We start from the raw sequence: 18,727 nt of genomic DNA on the forward strand, positions 1-18,727 counted from the left end.
ATCTCTGTGACTTGGCAGAGGCTCACACCAGGGATGTGCTGTTACGTTGAATGCCAAGCTCTTTGACATTTGCGTATAATTACGACAGCAGGTGTAGCTCTGTTTACTTGCCAGTTCATTATTACACTTTTTCACTTATTTTGCACTCAGATAACAAAGATGTTTCTATTGTATATTAGGTACAAGGTAGAGTGAGAATTTCAAAATGAAAATAAGAGCAGACATTAAGATTTTTAAATTTCTCTTAGTGTTTCCCCTGAAGAGGCTAAAAGATAAGGAAACAAGAAGGAAATGAAGGGAGCCTGAGAATTTGAGTGAATCTGAAGCTATTTTTGAGTTACATCACACACTTTGATTCTCTTACTGCCCGGAAATAAATAAATAAATAAAAGATTAGGGTGTACCTTTCAGGAAGTACACCTCAGGATGTATCAGTGTTTCTATCAGTAAATATAAAATCACTTAACATTGCTATCGCTACAGCATTAAAATAGATGGCTGCCTTTTTCATTTAATAATGTGATTTGAAATTATGCCAGTTAAAAAGAAAATTAAGGAAGTACAAATGTAGCGTTATAGAAATTTTTCTGAATATTAAGTATGACAGATAATTCAGTTATGGATTCAGTTTTCCCATGCCACCACACTCCATCATTTGAAGAAGGAAATTTACTGAAACAAATTGGAGCTAATTTCCGGTTATGAGCGAGATGCCTGGCTTCTGTTGATGGTATGAAAGACCCTGAGCGTTACAATCCATTTAAAACTTCTGAGCTGGAATCCTGTATGAAGAATAAACACGCATATTACACAAAGGTCCTATGTTTTGGAAAACCTATTCTAAATGTTTTGTTTTTTCTTTGTACATCTGACTCGGCTTGTTTGTCATTTAATGTGCATCTTGATGGGCTTTGTCAGAGTCATTTATTTTATGTAAGATTCTGGGCCGGGCGCGGTGGCTCAAGCCTGTAATCCCAGCACTTTGGGAGGCCGAGACGGGCGGATCACGAGGTCAGGAGATCGAGACCATCCTGGCTAACATCGGTGAAACCCCGTCTCTACTAAAAAATACAAAAACTTAGCTGGGGGTGGTGGTAGCCTGTAGTCCCAGCTACTCAGAGGCTGAGGCGGGAGAATGGCGTAAACCCAGGAGGTGGAGCTTGCAGTGAGGCGAGATCCGGCCACTGCACTCCAGCCTGAAGCGACAGAGAGCGAGACTCTGTCTCAAAAAAAAAAAAAAAAAAAAAAAAAGATTCTGAAATGTAGATATAAGTCCATATAGGATATCGCGCAGAGCAGTAGATGCTGAAGGATGGCAAAGTTTGAACACTGATGTCGAATTAAAGAAATCGTATGCCCCTTTATTTTCATGATGACTGAGACTATTCAGGTCCACCCCAGTGCTCCTTGCTAAAGGGAGTGCACATGTTGTATTTATTGATAGTGAAATGCACATGTCCTCAACAAATACTGTTGTCATGACTTTTAAAACCAAAGATTTCTCAGGCCCGGCAAGGTAGCTCACACCTGTAATCCTAGCACTCTGAGACGGGCGGATTGCTTGAGGTGAGGAGTTCGAGACCCGATTGAATAAATGTAGCACAACCCCATCTCTACAAAAACAGAAAAATGAGTCGAGTGCAGTGGCACCTGCCTGTGGTTCCAGCTACTCAGGAGGCTGAGGGACAAGAATTGCTTGAGCCCCTAGAGGTGGAGGGTGCAGTAAGCCAAGATGGCACCACTGTGCTCCATCCTGGGCAACAGAGGTAGACCCTCTCAAAAAAAAAGAAAAAAAAAAAAAGATTTCTCAAACCAACCTCAGTACTGTGGCCTGTGGCAGAAAATTTGAGATGAAAAGTATCATTTTTCTTGCCATGCAATTAATGAAATCGAGACTTGCATCCAATTAAAAACTGCACTCATTTCTGTCATTTTCATTTTTCATTCACTTTTCTTTCAACAAACATGTAATGGCTTCGTGCATGCAAGGTAGGCAGTGCGCTGGCCGTGAGATTACAAAGATAAACAGAGCTCCTGCTCTCAACCAGCTTTTGTCTCCAGGATAAGGAAGACAAGTGATAGTTTATTTCAGTGCCTTTTGCTAAGGGTGTACTAGAGATAACAGATTGATTTTGGGACACAGAGAGGTGTTTTTTGGAGGAGACAGGAAGAGGAGGCATCAGAGCCTTCTTATCTTCCTCAAGAAGGCAGCTACTGTTTTCTTAAAATTCAAAGAAGTAACAGGTGATTAAGGTTTTTATTAAAAGTTTTATTGTTACCTAATAATGGAAAAGGTTTCAAATATCCTTTCCGTTGGTAGGTTGAAGGTACACTTCCTAAAGTCCTGTTCTATAGTTACCAAAAAGAAAGTGAGTCAAAGAGAAGTGATTCTGGCTGTCCTTCCTCATTCCTGCACTCTGCCAATGGAGTAAGGTGGTCAGCTCTGAGTGGTGGTGCAGACAGATTGACTGGTTCTAAAGGATCAGTAATACCAGCTGCGTGTCAGCATCAGGTTATAGCTCTTTAAATCACTCTTTCAAATTAAAGTCCTAGATAAATGGTGGGCAGTTTCCGGTCTTTGAGTTCTCCTCAAATTTTATTATATTGTAATATCCTGCCATCAAATATTTCCACTCCTGCAGAGTAATTCAGTATGTCATGGAATGATACGTTTCCAAAGTAAAATATTTCATTTTAAACCAATTATGCTTTGTTGGCAAACTTACATTTCCCAGAGATGGACCAGTATATGTATTTCTGATTCTGGAAATTTCCATCTTCTGCCTTGCATTGACAGCAGATCTGGGCATCGCTTCCGATGGGTGGTCAGCTCATGACCCTTTCTGTCCCCTGATTCCAACAATCAGTGGGACCAGGGATGGACTCTGACCTCACATATAATCCTGCCTGCATCCTATCTTTTTCCTTCATTCATGGCCACCACAGATGTTCATTTTACCCTGACTTAAATGGAATACAACATGGGGAAAGACTGCATGTGGTATATCTCCTAAGCTTGACACAACATCTCTAATGACCGCTGGACATCACACATCCCTAGGAAATTACCTGAACATGAAATGTGCAGGTAGCAAAAGGAAGTTGCAGTTCTAGTATGATCTCACATTTGTTTCTTAAAAAAACTATACACATATTTAAAAAAAATTTATTATTTATATATGTGAGCCATATTGCTAAGTGTGATTACCACTGGGCAGTGTGTTTGTGTGGAGGGAATGGTGGTTGTTGGGGAAAATACATTCTTATATTTTTTTATTCATTCATACTTAAAAAAAAAACCTATTTCATATTTAAATTTTACTCTGACAATAATGGTCTATTAAAAATATGTGGGCTCTTTTTGAAGGAACAGCAACCAAAACCCTCATAGGAAAAGCCAGGGTTCATCTTGTTGGCATATTTGTTGGTTAAGAGTGCCGCCTCTGGAACCAGGCTGTGTTCAACTGGGACTCTGCACCTATTTTCTCATCTGTAAAATGGGAATAATAAGCAACCATCTCAATCACAGTGAAGATTAAAAGAGTGAATATATGTAAAGCAGAGCAGTGCCTGGCAATTGACAAGTGAGAACTATGGCTACTATTACGACTGTTATTAACATACCTTCATGGGCTGGGCCCTCTTGGTGTGCAGTATTTACTTTTATAAGTCTGAGACACCTGGGAGAGCAGATTTTACTCTTAACAAACCTCTCCATAGTGATGAACATCTTCACCAAAAGGCTAGTGTTTAATAGTAATGTTTTAAAAATGGCTGCATCATTTTGCATATGTAAACCAGCCATTTATATTTCTGTCGTGGATGCTTAAATATTATACCCAGCAGAAAATGGAAATAAGTTAGATACTGATCTGTTGTTTCTTGCTGTTTTTTCCAGGACTCAGAAGGGGTAGAAATTATGTTAGGAGTTTGTGCAAGTGGTCTGTTGATATATCGCGACCGGCTGCGAATAAACAGATTTGCCTGGCCCAAGGTTCTAAAGATTTCATACAAACGGAACAACTTTTACATTAAGATCCGGCCAGGAGAGGTAAGTATACCCACATCTGCATGTGCGTTAGGAGGAAAATCCCTGATAGCAAGCAAACATTTAAATTATCTGCTTATGAGTTCTGAGCATTGTGGGACACAGTGAATTGCATCTAAGTGCCTGAGAAAATTTATTGTAGATTTGCCCAATAAACAGTAATAAATAAAGTAGTCTCTCCCTTTTTATATTGTTCCAATATTTCCTACTGCATACATTAATTGAAGGGCTTTAAAAAATATATTTTAATATAAAATCCAGTTTCATGAATAATTTTGTGTATATTTCAAATAGTAATGGATAAATCTCTTCCTCCACATCCTGTTGTTATTTCTCCATGCTCTTTCTACTTGTCCTACAAATCGGGTTGTACTTTAAAGTGAAAAGCTTAGAGGTCATGTACTTCAAGGTACAAGGAATATTAGAACAAAGGACAGTGAGTGTGAATTATGTCAACGTTCTACAGCTCAATATATGCTTGTTGTTTTTATAAGTCAAAGAAGCTAATGAGAGAATCAAAATTGTTAACTAGTCCTTACTCCTTGGACAACAGCCTCCATGATCAACTTGTGTTTATATCTTGCTTAGTGGTTTGTACATAATAGTAACACGTATCTTCTCTTATTTACTTAACAGATAGTTAATAAATACCTTGAATTCCTAATTGGTGTGGTTAGTATAATTGAGGCAGTCAAAGCTCAAAGATTCTAGCATACTTATATCTCTGAATGTTTTCTGATATAATATAGAGTTACCTCTTATCTTCAAAATCTATTTCTCCACTGGAGTTTCTTGATGGAAAATGCAATTTTTAAAATCAGAATGTCAGCTGGGCATGGTGGCTCATGCCTGTAATCCCAGCCCTTTGGGAGGCCAAGGGTGGGAGAATCACCTGGGCCCAAGGGTTTAAGACTGCAGTGAGCGTGATTGTACCACTGTACCCCAGCCTGGGTGACTGAGCGAAGACCCTGTCTCAAAAACAACAAAAAATTGAAATATAAAGCATGTAATGATGTTTAATATGAGTATAACATCATACCCATCTATGATGACTGAAATAATCTGTAGGCTTTTCATGTAAATACTTAAAATTATAGTGTTTTAAAAATATTTCCTAAAGATTATGTGTTTAACTTATAGCCAATAGATAGTCATTTGACTTCATTGAACATTTGTTAAGTGAGCACCTATTTATTGTCAGGTATTAGAAATAGAAAGACAAATATGACCTTGTTCCTTATTAAGGACTTTTCTGTTTAGCAGGAAAACGGATTCATATACTTTGATTGGAACAGCATGATGCAAATGAGATGATATTCTGTAGGCATGGGGTGAGCGTAGTATTGTAAGAGGCCAGAGGGGAGAGCTGGAGAAATGAATCAGCAGACACTAGTGAGTCATGGGAGGTTTTAAATCAGGATGTGACACAACTAGGTGAATATTTTGGAATGATAGATTTCTTAATGAAATTCAACTACTTAGAAATATGATGTGATAAGACCTAAACTAGGGCAGAGGCTCTGGGAATAGACTGGAGGGAACAAATTCAAGAGAGAGGTTTGAGAGGCAGAAGCAGCAGATCTTAGAGACAGGATGGAGGAAGGAATTAAAAGAGGGAAGAGTCCAGGGTAATCAAAGGTTTTCAGTTTGCATGATTGAAGCCAATGGAGATGACATTAGGCAGGAGGGAAAAGGGGGAAATTTACAGAAAAACAATTGAGATCCCTTTGGAACAGATTTTCAGGGAGTAATTCTTGCATAAGAAGGAGTTGAACAGAGTTGTCAACTATATATTTTATTCAAGGCCTTAGACATGGAATAAATTACTCAAAGAGCAAGACAAGTTAGAGAAAGAAAAGGCCCTAAAACTAGAACTCTGGATAATACTACTATTTGAGAAAGGGTCAAGGAGATGAAGAAATGACAGCCAGAGAGATAAAAGAAGAAACATAGGCTGCTGGATGACCAGGAGATGAGTTTCAGAGGAAAGTGGTTAGCTAGTAGTACCATATGTTACAGAAGGGGCACGCAGGGTGTGGACTAACAAAAGCATGTTGAACTTGACAGTCAGGCCCCATGATGACATTTCAGAGTTCAGAAAGGTGTGGGGAGCACCTGCCAGGGCGTGTTGAGGTCAGGAGTGAGGAGCAGAGGCAGCAGGTAGTGGCTTCTGCTTCCTGAAGTTTAGCAGTGAGGCGCGAGATGGGGTTGTGGTGCTGGCAGAAACAGGCTCAGAAAAAGCTGTTGTTTCACTCCTCTTCTCTCTGTTTTTACAATCTTATTTACAGCCTGAGAGGAGTGAGAAGAAATTATTGGGAACACACAGGCTCTGAAGAAGTTGAAAGAAATTGATATAAAACACAGAGAAATAGATACTAATAAACTATTAATACCTATTCAGGTAGTCTAGGAGCCTGCATCCTCCTTGCCTACAGAGGTTGGCAGAGACTCTTCCCAGCTTCTTGTGGCAGAGTGCGAGCTGACTCTTCCATATAACCCCGGCATTGGCATAGTATGTGCATATTAGTTGCAGGATGAATAAATGGATGATGGTTTAGTCACAGCTACACTGTATCTGTCTTGACTGGGTCCCTTGGACAGCAGTGATTTTTACAAACACCACTGCGCATGAACATCCAGAGTGAATAAGAAGTTGGGAAAGGTAATTGCGGTTGAAGCAATTGTGATGTATTTCCCACTTCCCCTAATCATCCTCAGCAAGCAAGAAATAGAGGTCAAACATGATTGTATCTCACATGCCATGCATATGACCCCTCACCTCGGTTCTTTGCCACATAAATTATTTTTGCTATTGATTATAGCAGTAGCACTGGTTGTTTGCTCTTTGGGGAAGCCTTTACTGTTTAAGATGATTGCCCTCTGGTGGTCTGATGTGTACTTTCTTCACAATGTGAAAACCTGTGCATCTGCAGTAATAAAGTATATTATGCAGGAAATGAGATGAGTATTTCACCTCGAAAAATCAGATGGCTGATAAAGCATCATCTGAAATGTACATGCTAAAAGATATGAAAATATGTTCCCCCAATCTCTGATCTTACGTATGATATAGAGAGACGTTAGCATTTAACACGATAATCCATAGTGGAACACACAAATAAAATCGGCAGTCTCGACACCAAGTTATCAACTACCTAAGAAATATACATATTTCCTGACCAGATATTAGGAGAAAAATGTCATTTCTAAGAATGCTGTAGACTATATCTGTAAACATTTGGTTCATTTCTGTACCTTCCAGTTGAAGTCATTGTGTCATTGAGAAACCATGAAAATAAAATTTAAAAGTGGTATCAGGACAAATTGATTTCTGGAATAAATTTAAAAAAAACCCTTTTTTGTTTAGTTTTCAGTAGTATCATAAGATACACACTTATTCAGAAGACATTTTACTGTATGCATAATGTGGCTACTTGTACCTGCAGCATTTTAAAGACACATTTTCGAAATTAACAAATGAATGTGTATAGCATGAATTATGCATGTAGCAATTGATCTAGTAAGTAAATTTTTTAAATTCTGGTGGCAGTATGATTTTATAAATTATTTACAGGGCTTCTGTTATTTATAATTTTAAACTTTACTCTTCAATGTATTTTTTTTTTTATTTAGTTTGAACAATTTGAAAGCACCATTGGGTTTAAGCTGCCAAACCATCGAGCTGCCAAGCGTTTATGGAAAGTATGTGTTGAGCATCATACATTTTTCAGGTAGGAAGAGATTATTTTGTTTTTTCTCTAAGGAATAATTATCATCACTGATACTGAAAAAGATTGTCAATAAGAAAAATATGGAATTTTATTATTTCTATTCCTTCAAGTTCATTGTCACCATATTTCTTGATAAGAAATCCTAAAAGAACTAGGAAAAGAGTAAATTTGAAGGATTTTCCGTAATTTGTCATGTACTTACGTGTCCCAACCTCCTCCTCTTTAGTATATTTAGTGTCTTTACATTATTTTTAAGGTGTCCACTTCAAATATCCAATCTATTCCTTACTATGTCAATTCCTTACTATTTCAGTGATTTCTTAATCCCTGAATCTCTTTACCTACCTATGCATGGTATGAGACCCATCAAATTAGGCACCCAACAACAAATTATCACTCTTCTTCTTAACTAATATCAATCTATTTAGTTGCTGTTTGGGCTTATAGAACCGTAGACTGTCTACTTTGCATGGAATGTTAAAAGTTCATCTAGTTCAGTACAACCCTCATTTGCATATCTCCTGTCTACAACATCCCTAGTTGATATATACTATGTGCATTTTTTTATGAAATCAGATTTATTTAACTGCAATTTGTATGTTAAACGTTTAGCACGCAACACACACGACCTCTCAGAGTAAAAAGTTTAAAAAGCACTCTCAATATTGTACTTAATAGTCTTTCTGCTGTTTTTCTTTATTCTCTTTAGACTGTTGTTACCAGAAGCACCTCCCAAGAAATTCTTAACCTTGGGTTCCAAGTTTCGTTACAGTGGCAGGACACAAGCGCAAACGAGAAGAGCCAGTGCGTTGATAGATCGCCCAGCACCTTACTTTGAACGCTCCTCCAGCAAACGTTATACCATGTCTCGCAGCTTGGATGGAGGTAGGCGTCACTTACTGGCCCTTAGTAACTTAGTACCTACCCCAAAAAGAGTATGAAACTGTCATGAGCTTTCAGTAAGCACAGATATTCCTGGATATTGTACGTTGAAAAGCATTTGTTGCTCATTGACTGAATGGCACATTTTTAAGTCTCCCCCAGTGAAATGAAAGTCCCTTTGTCAGTCTAACATCTGCAGGTTTATGTAAAATTACATGAAAGAATGGCATCAGGGAATGAAGAAAATAGCTTTCTTAAACTGACACCCCGAATTTGGAGAAAGATGCTCTCATTCTAAATATAGTAGTCACATACTCTGTGATTTGATTCTCTTGCCAACAAGTCTTAAAGGATTGGTAGGTTTAAGACTATTTGTTTTATAAATCTGTAAGTTACATTTATTTCTGTTTCTAAAAAATCTTCATGAATGAAGTGTGACCTTTATCAGTTAGTTGATAATAGCTGGTAGAAAGGATGACATGCAAATAACGGAGCAAAGGGCTGTAAGTTAAATTCTCCTAGTTGTGCTAATTACTACCCCAGATGGACTGGGAGAACAGGCTGTGTAGGGGTTCTGTACTGCCAAGTCAAATTAGTCAAATGGAGAGATGATCACTCAAACAACCTTTTTAGGGGATAATACAACAGTGAATTTTTAGTAGGGTTTTGTTTTATCAAACAGTTTCATGATTGCTCTCTGGAGTAATATGGAGGTATGCTTTCTGCTGCAAGGCATGCCTGCTTAACAATGCTCTGGAACTGAATCATGTCTGGGTCTCTGTCTTCTAATTTGGAGCACCTGGAGGTTTGTTTTTAATAGAAGATCTTATCCTGTGCAAGTAAAAAGAATTAGGAGTTTCTGGTATGCAGGTCGTGGTTTAAATAATAAGGAAAAACATAAATAAAAATAAACAAAAGTTACAAGTGCCTGAGACCATCTCCTTCCCTACCTTTTTTGCCACTGTACCCCTGAGAGTTTCAGCTCTGCCTTCCCCATTTCACCAGCTGGGTGATTGATGGGGAGAGGTGCTCCCCGAATCTCCCAACTAAAAACAACTGTCTTTTTCTAATGGAATACTTTGTGAACAGTTTACAGAAGAAATCAAAATGGCATTATTAGTGCTGTATTATGTATGTTACTAATGAGGTGGGAACTGTACTCATGTGACATCGGTAAATCCAGATTGAAGTCCAGGCTCTGCTGCCCTCTGTCTCTGCGGTGGTTGACAAATGATTTCAGTTCTTCAGGTCTGTTGTAGTCATCTGTTACAATAGGAATATTATATTCAGACTTTGATGGGGCCGTTGTGAAAAGCAAGATATATATGAAAGCACTCTTGTTACATAGGCAATTATCTCAATCATCATATTGATAATTACTCTTTTTCACATTTTTTAAAAAATTTCAGTAGCTTTTGGTATACAAACAATCGGTTTTTGGCTACGTGGATGAATTGTATAGTAGTGAAGTCTGAGCTTTTAGTACACCTGTCACCTGAGTAGTGCACATTGTACCCAATATGTAGTTTTTTATCCCTCACCCTCCGCCCACCACTGTCTGCCTTCTGAGTCTCCAGTGTCCGTTGTATTACTCTACATGCCTTTGCATACCCATAGCTTAGCTGCCACTTATACATGAGAACGTATGGTATTTGGTTTTTCATTCCTCAGTTACTTCAGGTAGAATAATGACCTTCAGCTCCATCCAAGTCACTGCAAAATACATGATTTCATTCATGTTTATGACTGAGTAGTATTCCATGGTGTATATATATACCACATTTTATATCAATAATTATTTCTACAGGCTTTTGTGAGCTAGCCTAGGAAGTTCATTACCGTTGTGTGTTTTCTAAGAGTTTCCGGAATACCAAACTTAGAGCCAGCCCTTTTGAATAAAATAGTTATCAGGACTGTTTCTAGCTGAATTAAGATATTGAAATATCCATGTTAACATTGAAGCTTTTCTTTTTGGTTTATCCTATTGACTCTTCTTTCTCCTTTAGGTTGTCTCTATTACCTATTTCTGTATGTTATTAGTATTTGAGGAACTTTGTAGAATCGCACTTTTTTTTCCTGAATATCCACTTTGTTCAGTGGTGTGCACCCCAGGGAACACATTTGTTGTGAATATTGTTTTCCTTATGACCTTTAGTGTGATAATGACTGCTGAGAAGACAGAAGACAGTTGTGAAATCAGTGTACTAACGTCATGCTGTCTCTTTCTCCCTGCCCAAAAGTGATGTTAGTATGTGCTGTCTCTCACTCTTCGCAGTCCTGCCAGCTCTAGTGTGTTTTCTGCTGCTGTTGAGCTGGGTGGCACAGCTGCATGTTGCAACATCAACCGCTTTTTTGCAAGGTTGCATCTTACAGAGGGTGGCCTAACTGGTCTATTAGGAAGCTTTGTCTCATATGAGCTTTTTCAATAGTATAAAGAGATATAAAATGTCTTAGTGAAGATATTTTAGTGACATAGTTTAGCTATCAAAAGGATTTCAGAGAGGATTTCATTTCAGAATCCTTTTATTTACATTTAAAAATTCCTGACGTAATAACGTGGATTATATTTTGTCTGTGATTAGTTACTGTGTATTTGAAAAGCCACATTTATAAGTTTTAATAAATTTTATATCTGAAACCTAAAATAATGAGTACCAAATTTTAAGATTTAACTTAATTAAGCATCTTTTCACTAAGACGTTTTAGCTGGCATGAAAGGCTATGTCTTATTCTCTTGCGTTTGCATGTTTTGTATTTGCATGAATTTCATTTAGCAACATTCATTGTGTTTTCCCAAAATATTAGAGATGAGTAAATGTATATGCATATTATGGTAGCCCATTTAAAATGCAGTAGAAATGAAAACATTTCTGTGCTTTAGACGAATAGAATTGCCATATGTATTTTATAATCTCCACCAAGATGGTTAATTTTTGTTATTACCCATGGAGCTTTTATATTGTAAGAGTGACAGACTTTTCAACATTAATAATAAGAAGAAAACCAGTTCAGTGCTTCTTGGTGAATGGCACTTCCAAAGAGCCAAGTGTGTGAGAGCAGTTGTGTACTGTAAAGACTGCCGTTAGGTGTGGAATTGGCCACTACGAGACTGGTGCCAGTGCCAGCCGGTGACTCCGGGTGATAACAGGCCCAGCGGCAGCCTCGCCTCGTGGCCCTCCACTCACATCCACTCTTACACACATCCTCACCAGAGAGCCTGAGGAGAGAGGACATTCCAAGACATGAGCATTTCAAGAATGTTAAAGCACTGGTATGGGAAATACAGGAAGCTCGTGCTTACAGGAAGGTCCCTGCAGCACTGATTTGTTTTCTCAAGACAAACCTGGTATTTTGTGATGGTATTCTTTTTTTTCAGTAAAGATATAATTGGTGTTGTTCATCTGTCTTCTGACCTAACTATTTTGGATTTTATTTCTTCAATTGTATTTGCTTTTAGCATCAGTGAATGAAAACCATGAAATATACATGAAGGATTCTGTGTCTGCTGCAGAGGTTGGTACTGGCCAGTACGCCACAACAAAAGGCATCTCTCAGACCAACTTGATCACCACTGTGACTCCGGAGAAGAAGGCCGAGGAGGAGCGGGACGAGGAAGAGGACAAACGGAGGAAGGGGGAAGAAGTCACGCCTGTCTCGGCCATCCGGCACGAGGGAAAGGTATAGCTCCCAGACTGCCTGCTAGAGCTTGCTGCAGCTTTTAAGAATGACTAAATGATGCTGAGGCTGTAAACCAGGAATGTGCTGAGATTTAGGGTAAATCATATGTCAGCACTGGTCACATTCATATGACAATTTTTAGATTATGATTCCTGTTTCAACATTTTTCCTCTGAAAGATTCGTTCATAGCTCTTTGAAAATTTGTATTTTAATAACTTGTGTGCTATGTAAGACTTTCAATAGCTGTCCTGTATGTGTATCTTAAAAATACTTTTGGTGGCGTATTACACTTTTCTGTTTGGGCTCACATTTCAGAACTGTCACTAAAGTTGTTTTCTTTGTTTCTGGCCCCATTCTCCTACCCAAGTACAGCATATTTTTCTAGATATGCAATTATCATATTACCATTCTTCTGACTATAAGTGCATGACCACAGCCTATATGTTTTTACTTACAATCTAATCAGCAGAGTAGTGACTGGCCGTGTTTTGAAAAGGGATGTTAAGGCAGAAGGTTGCAATAGAAGATAAAAAGTGAGTTTGGCAGCAGTTTCTTCTTTCAGTGTTTAATTCATTAAACTTCGTAACATCGTTTCACCCCAAATTAAGTATCTTTTTTAACATAATTTTTAAACACTATTTTTTTTCTGGTGATCAGCACTACAAAGCAACTTTTCAGAAAAATACTTTAAAAGTCAAAAAACGCTTCAGGAGGTTTATACCTAATAATAATGGAAAAACAGAGTGCCTCCTGGCCTGTACAGAGCATAGAGTAAGAGGAAATAGCAGAATGAAAATGCTCGTAATAACCCATGGGTTATCCTAAAATTTGAGTAAATTTGATTCATGAGTGCTCTTTTGTACATGGGCTCTTCAAATAGAGATGGAGAATCAGTACCCCGGATTCTATGGAAAGTGTTCCTTTTGGCAAGAATTTAGCAGCGACATCTTAACATAGACAAATCATTTTTGTAGTTATATTAAAATATTACAAATGACCCAATCCATCATCTTTTATTTTTTAGGATAAGATCATTTATTTGGCAAACACAAAATTAGGCACAGAGTAGGAAATAATGGCAGGGCTATTTCGATAACTTTTGCTGTTAAAATGTGCTTTGTTCTAAATTTTGTTTTTACACTCTTCCTGTCTGTTCAGTCAAGGAAGGCTTTAAAGGGGACAGAAAAGAAGATAATCCACCCAAAAAAACCAATACGTGGTTCTTCTTCTTATTCTAACATTTTGCAAAATCGCCATGCCAACATAAGATTCCCGTGGATGTATAAGTATGAAGAAGTGACACATCAATGTAAATGATTTTTAGTTTTGCTCCCAAGATAAGGCCAGACATTTTTGCTTTATTTGATTTTAGAAGACCACAAGTTTGTTTATGTAAATCATAGCACTAAGCTGTCCTCACTGGGTGCCATTTGTGATGTGGGAAAATAAAAAGACAAAGGACACTGCCAGCCTCATAGCCTGAGTCTCTGAGAAGCCAGCGTTGTGGGCAGAACATCTTCAGGAAGCCTGTAGCTGAAATCTGGTGCTTGGATAGATGTGGGCTGGCTTGGTTTCCCCAGTGCAAAGCTGTCTTAGAAATGACTTCAATAATCAGCATGGAAGGTAAAATAAACCTTAATTTTATCTTACTCCATCTTCAAAAAGTAACCGAGAAGGTACTTATTTTTCAACCAAAATGAAAGTGTATTACTGAAAATAGTTCTTGAAAGGCTGGTCCACTAGGTTGCCTGGCAAGGAGGCACGTTTCCCAGGCTGGGATCCCCCAGATCATGGGGCCGCCTCACCTCCATGCTGGAGGACAGTTGTCTTCATGCAGAAGTTAGAGTGTAGCACCTACATTATTTTAGTTGAATGAGATTTGTGCAGGTTCCTGTTTAAAGTGCCGTCTTCAATGTCAAATACGAGTGTGTGGGAAAAGACATACTTGTCTCATAGTAGAAAGAGACCCTTCCAATGCCGAAGGGCTATGATTTTATTTGTGCATTTTCTTTCCCTCATGCCTCAGATGTAACTTTATTTGTGCATTTTCTTTCTGTCGCTATATTTACCACTTCTCCCCAAGTCAGGATTGGATAACCACACAAGGCAGGCTGGGTAATTTCCATGCTGTCAGGCCACTGGACAAAACACACACATACACACATGCAGTGACACGGACATCAGCAGGAGTCTCATTACCTTCAAACTTGGACTTCCCGGCCTGCAGCAGCTCCGGTACCTGCCCAGGGGCTTGGGGCAGGTACAGGAAGGTACCTCCCTGCTTGGGACTTGTGTGCTTTCCTTCCTCCCCTTCTTGTCCAGCAACCCCTCCACCACCTGCAGAGGAAACTGGCACTGGTGGTGGAGACTTCCAGGACCCAGAGAGAGGGGAAGTAGATTCACCTACCCCATTAAAGTTTGCGCTCACCAGGGGAGCACTTGTGGAAAACCCTGCTGTTATTATATTAAGGCCTCAAACCAAAGATCTAAACATGCCCTTTATCTGCTAAGAAAAATCAGAAGGCTGGGAAATTATGTCTTTCTGTTATTATGCATCATAAATAATAGAAAGTAAATACTGGCGAAGCGTGTTACAAGAAAACACATTGTTGTTTCTAGTTAGCTTGTTGAAATCACTTGAGTTGAAGTTCCACTAATGTCCTAAGTAAAGGAGCCAAAATGGAGTTTTCAAGGGAACTTTAATTCTTTTTGAGGAATGAGATATTCAGAAGTGCTAAGTGTCGAATCCCTGATTGTAACTACTTATCAGATAGGAGTGGGGCCAGAAACTTCTTGATTTAGAACGTAAACTCTGTTTCGGATGTAACTGAATAACCAAGGAAAGGACTAATGTTAGAGATTTTTTTTAAAATCAAAATCTGGATTGGATTTCATCTTTATTTTTAATCTAGCTGAACTATAGTAACAGCTCTGCTACCTGAAAATCAGAAGAAGGTTATTGAAAGTCTTGATTTTAAGTTATCAGATTTACTTATGTTTGTTCCCCAAAACCTGAAACTTTCTAGAGTGTTGGTCTAAAATGAAATTTTTTGATCATGTGAAATGTGTAGACTTTGGGATTGCCCACAAATACCTTCTGTTCTGAGTTTTTAAAGAATTCCACCTGTATATGATGGTCTAATGGGAGAAATGTAGCCATTTGTGGCAACATTGGCATGCAGCTTGAATACTTTTAACATTCATGAGCAACCCTAGTGCTAAAATTTTTGTTTTACAATTTTATATTGATACCCATAAGAAAATTAACTAATTGCAGTTTTCTTTTTGTCCTTTTGCACCTCTGTTTGCTGCTTTCTGTCTCTCTCTGTCTCTTTCACATCAGTCACCTGGGCTTGGCACTGACTCATGTCCCTTGTCACCCCCATCCGCCCATTGTGCCCCCACATCTCCCACAGAGCTCCGTAGGAGGTGTAAGGAGAATGACTGCAAACTGCCAGGTTACGAGCCATCTAGAGCTGAGCACATGCCCGGAGAGCCCGCCTTGGACTCTGATGGCCCAGGGAGGCCTTACCTAGGGGATCAAGATGTGGCTTTTAGCTACAGACAGCAAACTGGCAAGGGGACCACCCTGTTCTCCTTCTCCTTGCAGCTCCCCGAGTCATTCCCCTCCCTCCTAGATGATGATGGGTACCTCTCTTTCCCCAACCTTTCTGAAACCAACCTCCTGCCCCAGAGCTTGCAGCATTACCTCCCGATCCGCTCACCGTCCCTCGTGCCCTGTTTCCTCTTCATCTTTTTCTTTCTGCTGTCTGCCTCCTTCTCAGTGCCATACGCTCTCACTCTCTCCTTCCCTCTGGCTCTGTGCCTCTGCTACCTGGAGCCCAAGGCGGCCTCCTTGAGCGCCTCCCTAGACAATGACCCGAGTGACAGTTCAGAGGAAGAGGTGTGTACCTCGGCATAGAACACGCTTCCCCTTCGTGTTCCGTGCTTGAGTCCGAAACAGTGTTAGCCGGCTGCTGCCATAGTGGTCCTACTTTCAGAGCCTCATTTATTGTCTGTGCCAATATGTTGAGGTTTCTGTGTGTTGGGGAGTCCAACCTGGGCCCCAGGGTTAGGCACAACACCATGTGGATGTAGCAGTCTGAGCCCAACCCGGAATCGTTCTGCTACCCACTGAGTTCTACGTGGGATGAAAGACTCAGCCAGAAGTCAATTTTATGTAACCCATTAGCCATGTAAAAGATCAGGGCTAAGCTGAAAGTTCTGATCAGTTATTGTTTAGTAAGGTAAATCACATATAAGACCGATGATGAGTTGTTTCAACTCAAATGATAGTCAAGGAGAGGTGGAAGAACGCATCCCCAGAGGGGATGTATCATTGTCACCTGGGTAGCTTTCTAAAATTGCAAAGGTATCTCCTCCCTGAAGATCCTGAAATGTCCCCACCGCCCTCTGCTCATCATCGCCGGACAGTCACTGTTATTCACAGACAGGTCTGTCAGTCAGACCCCGCATTGTGTTGTGTCAGAGCAGTTGAAAGCACCCACATGACATCAGCCATTGGTAAGGGCAGAAACAGGCCCAGAAGCAACAGCATGCAGTGCAGCAGTGTTCAAACACAATCAGAAAAGGACTAAATTGACGTTTTCAAACAATGCAAAGATAGGCTGAAATTTCACCAGTGCTAGCCATGCCAATGCAGATAATATGACAGCGATTCTTTCAACTGCAGTATGAGCCTCAAAATCCCCCCGTTTTCACAGTGTGGTAAGGCTGGGCCTCTGTGGCTGCAAGCCGGACATGGACATAGTGGGGGAAAGACCCTGAACTATCAGCCTCCGTCCTTGAAGGCATGCTGCTGCAGGGCAGGCTCCTGTCCCCCACTGGAGCAATTGGACAAGCTGGCATGGTAGCCAGTAGTTTTTCCTGTTAATTGCTCTCCTTTCCCACCACCCCACAGCCCTGTGAACAGCCCAGCAGTTTCTCTTTCTCCAGGCTTCAAACAGAGTGCGGGGAAGAATAATAGAAGCTGCCACCAGAAGCCCCAGTTGCTCTCATGCACGCCCCTGCCCACACCTCTCCGCAGGCTCCCTGCAGCCCTCCTGTTCCCACAGAACAAGAGCTGTTGTGACAGGAGAAAAGGAAAATACCTTACCATTTTTTTCAAAAGTCACAAAGTCAAGGCAATGCTAAAAAAGGAAAGAAAGTCTGATTCTGTGCTCAGCTAGAAAGTCATAATTTGAGCCGCACCTGTGAGTATGTAGTATTATATGTTGAGGGTGTGCGAGTATCTCTAGTTAGTGGAATTATGACCATTTCTTTGCAGCGGAAGGAAAAAAAATGTGAATGGTCTCACAGGTGTTTTAAGTAAAAGTCTACGCTTAATAGATTTTGCATAAGAGACATTTTCAAGGTTCTTGAGTTTTATATATAACGATTTGCTCCAACTGATATATAAATAACTTTTTACACATGGAAAATATTTTGAGAACTACTTGAAATCCTAGGCTTTAATATCACTATTTCTCATATTGGTAATATTATCAAATAGTGTTGGACTAGAACATATTACAGTTAAGAACACAATATTGTCTACAAAGACAATTTTATTATTTATTAGCTGATTTCTAACATGGAGATATATTTTTCCTTTAACAGTGGAGTTAGTCATCAAGCTAACATAAGGCAAAAAAGATTGCTGTTTTATGCTTTTCTAAATTCAAAATAAATGTTTGAACTTTTGTATAGCAAACCACACAGATCTTGTGCCTAATCCAGGGTATACATCTTGTTGTAATCAGTGCATGAGAATTAATGTTAAACTTGGGCATGTCTGCATTACATTGGCAAAACAAATCACAGCAGTTACTTGTTACAAGCTAGTGAACATGTGATTGGAGCTTCCCGGTCATAACTGTCCTTGTTATCGCAAACCTCCGAAACCATGAATTAGCACTGACCACTGGAGTCTTCATCACCCTTCTCCGCAGCCCTAGTCAGCCCATATGATAGCTCTCCTGCCATCAGACTCTGTAACTAGCCATCTGTTCAGTGTTGTCTCTTGAAGTGTTAAGAGCTGTGCATTCTAGTTCAGGCTGAGCTAGAGAACTCATATTGAGGTCATCCTGGATTGTTTTATTTAAATTGCCATTTGCTTACATGGCCTGATTTCATCTCTAGGCCTCAAGCACTGTGGCAGCTACACTGGGTAACTTCTTAACATACAATTCAGCCTTGTCACTTTGGTTTTGCCAAGTCACTAGCAATTAATTCTTTTTAAATATTGTATCATCATTGCTTACATTTTTAACATGTTACAGTGGCTTATTTCCAGCCTTTCTCAAGAGTGAAATCCAGTATAAAAAGGCTTCATCATTTCACATTATAAAGCTATTGACCAGTCATGATTTTTCTTTTGTACTTTCA

The 18,727-nt window shown here is 39.5% G+C and overlaps 1 protein-coding gene across 38 annotated transcripts in view; it reads left to right on the plus strand.

Moving 5' to 3' along the window:
• Positions 1 to 18,727, plus strand: part of EPB41L3 (erythrocyte membrane protein band 4.1 like 3) — a 236,963-nt gene that overhangs the window by 197,132 nt on the left and 21,104 nt on the right. For 20 of the 38 annotated variants that reach the window (XR_001897203.2, XM_031658720.1, XM_017951564.2 and 17 more), the window contains 5 exons: positions 3,899 to 4,051; positions 7,682 to 7,779; positions 8,489 to 8,664; positions 12,119 to 12,339; positions 15,684 to 16,244. Coding sequence is in view for 37 of the 38 variants with exons in the window: in XM_031658720.1 (XP_031514580.1) it covers positions 3,899 to 4,051; positions 7,682 to 7,779; positions 8,489 to 8,664; positions 12,119 to 12,339; positions 15,684 to 16,244 (1,209 nt within the window). In the remaining variant the exon portion in view is untranslated. The remainder of the gene's footprint in view (positions 1 to 3,898; positions 4,052 to 7,681; positions 7,780 to 8,488; positions 8,665 to 12,118; positions 12,340 to 15,683; positions 16,245 to 18,727) is intronic. The other 18 variants (XM_017951568.3, XM_017951571.3, XM_009192446.3 and 15 more) reach the window with 3 other exon arrangements.

The sequence above is a fragment of the Papio anubis genome, chromosome 19, assembly GCF_008728515.1.
Source record: "Papio anubis isolate 15944 chromosome 19, Panubis1.0, whole genome shotgun sequence".
Taxonomy (NCBI): domain Eukaryota; kingdom Metazoa; phylum Chordata; class Mammalia; order Primates; family Cercopithecidae; genus Papio; species Papio anubis.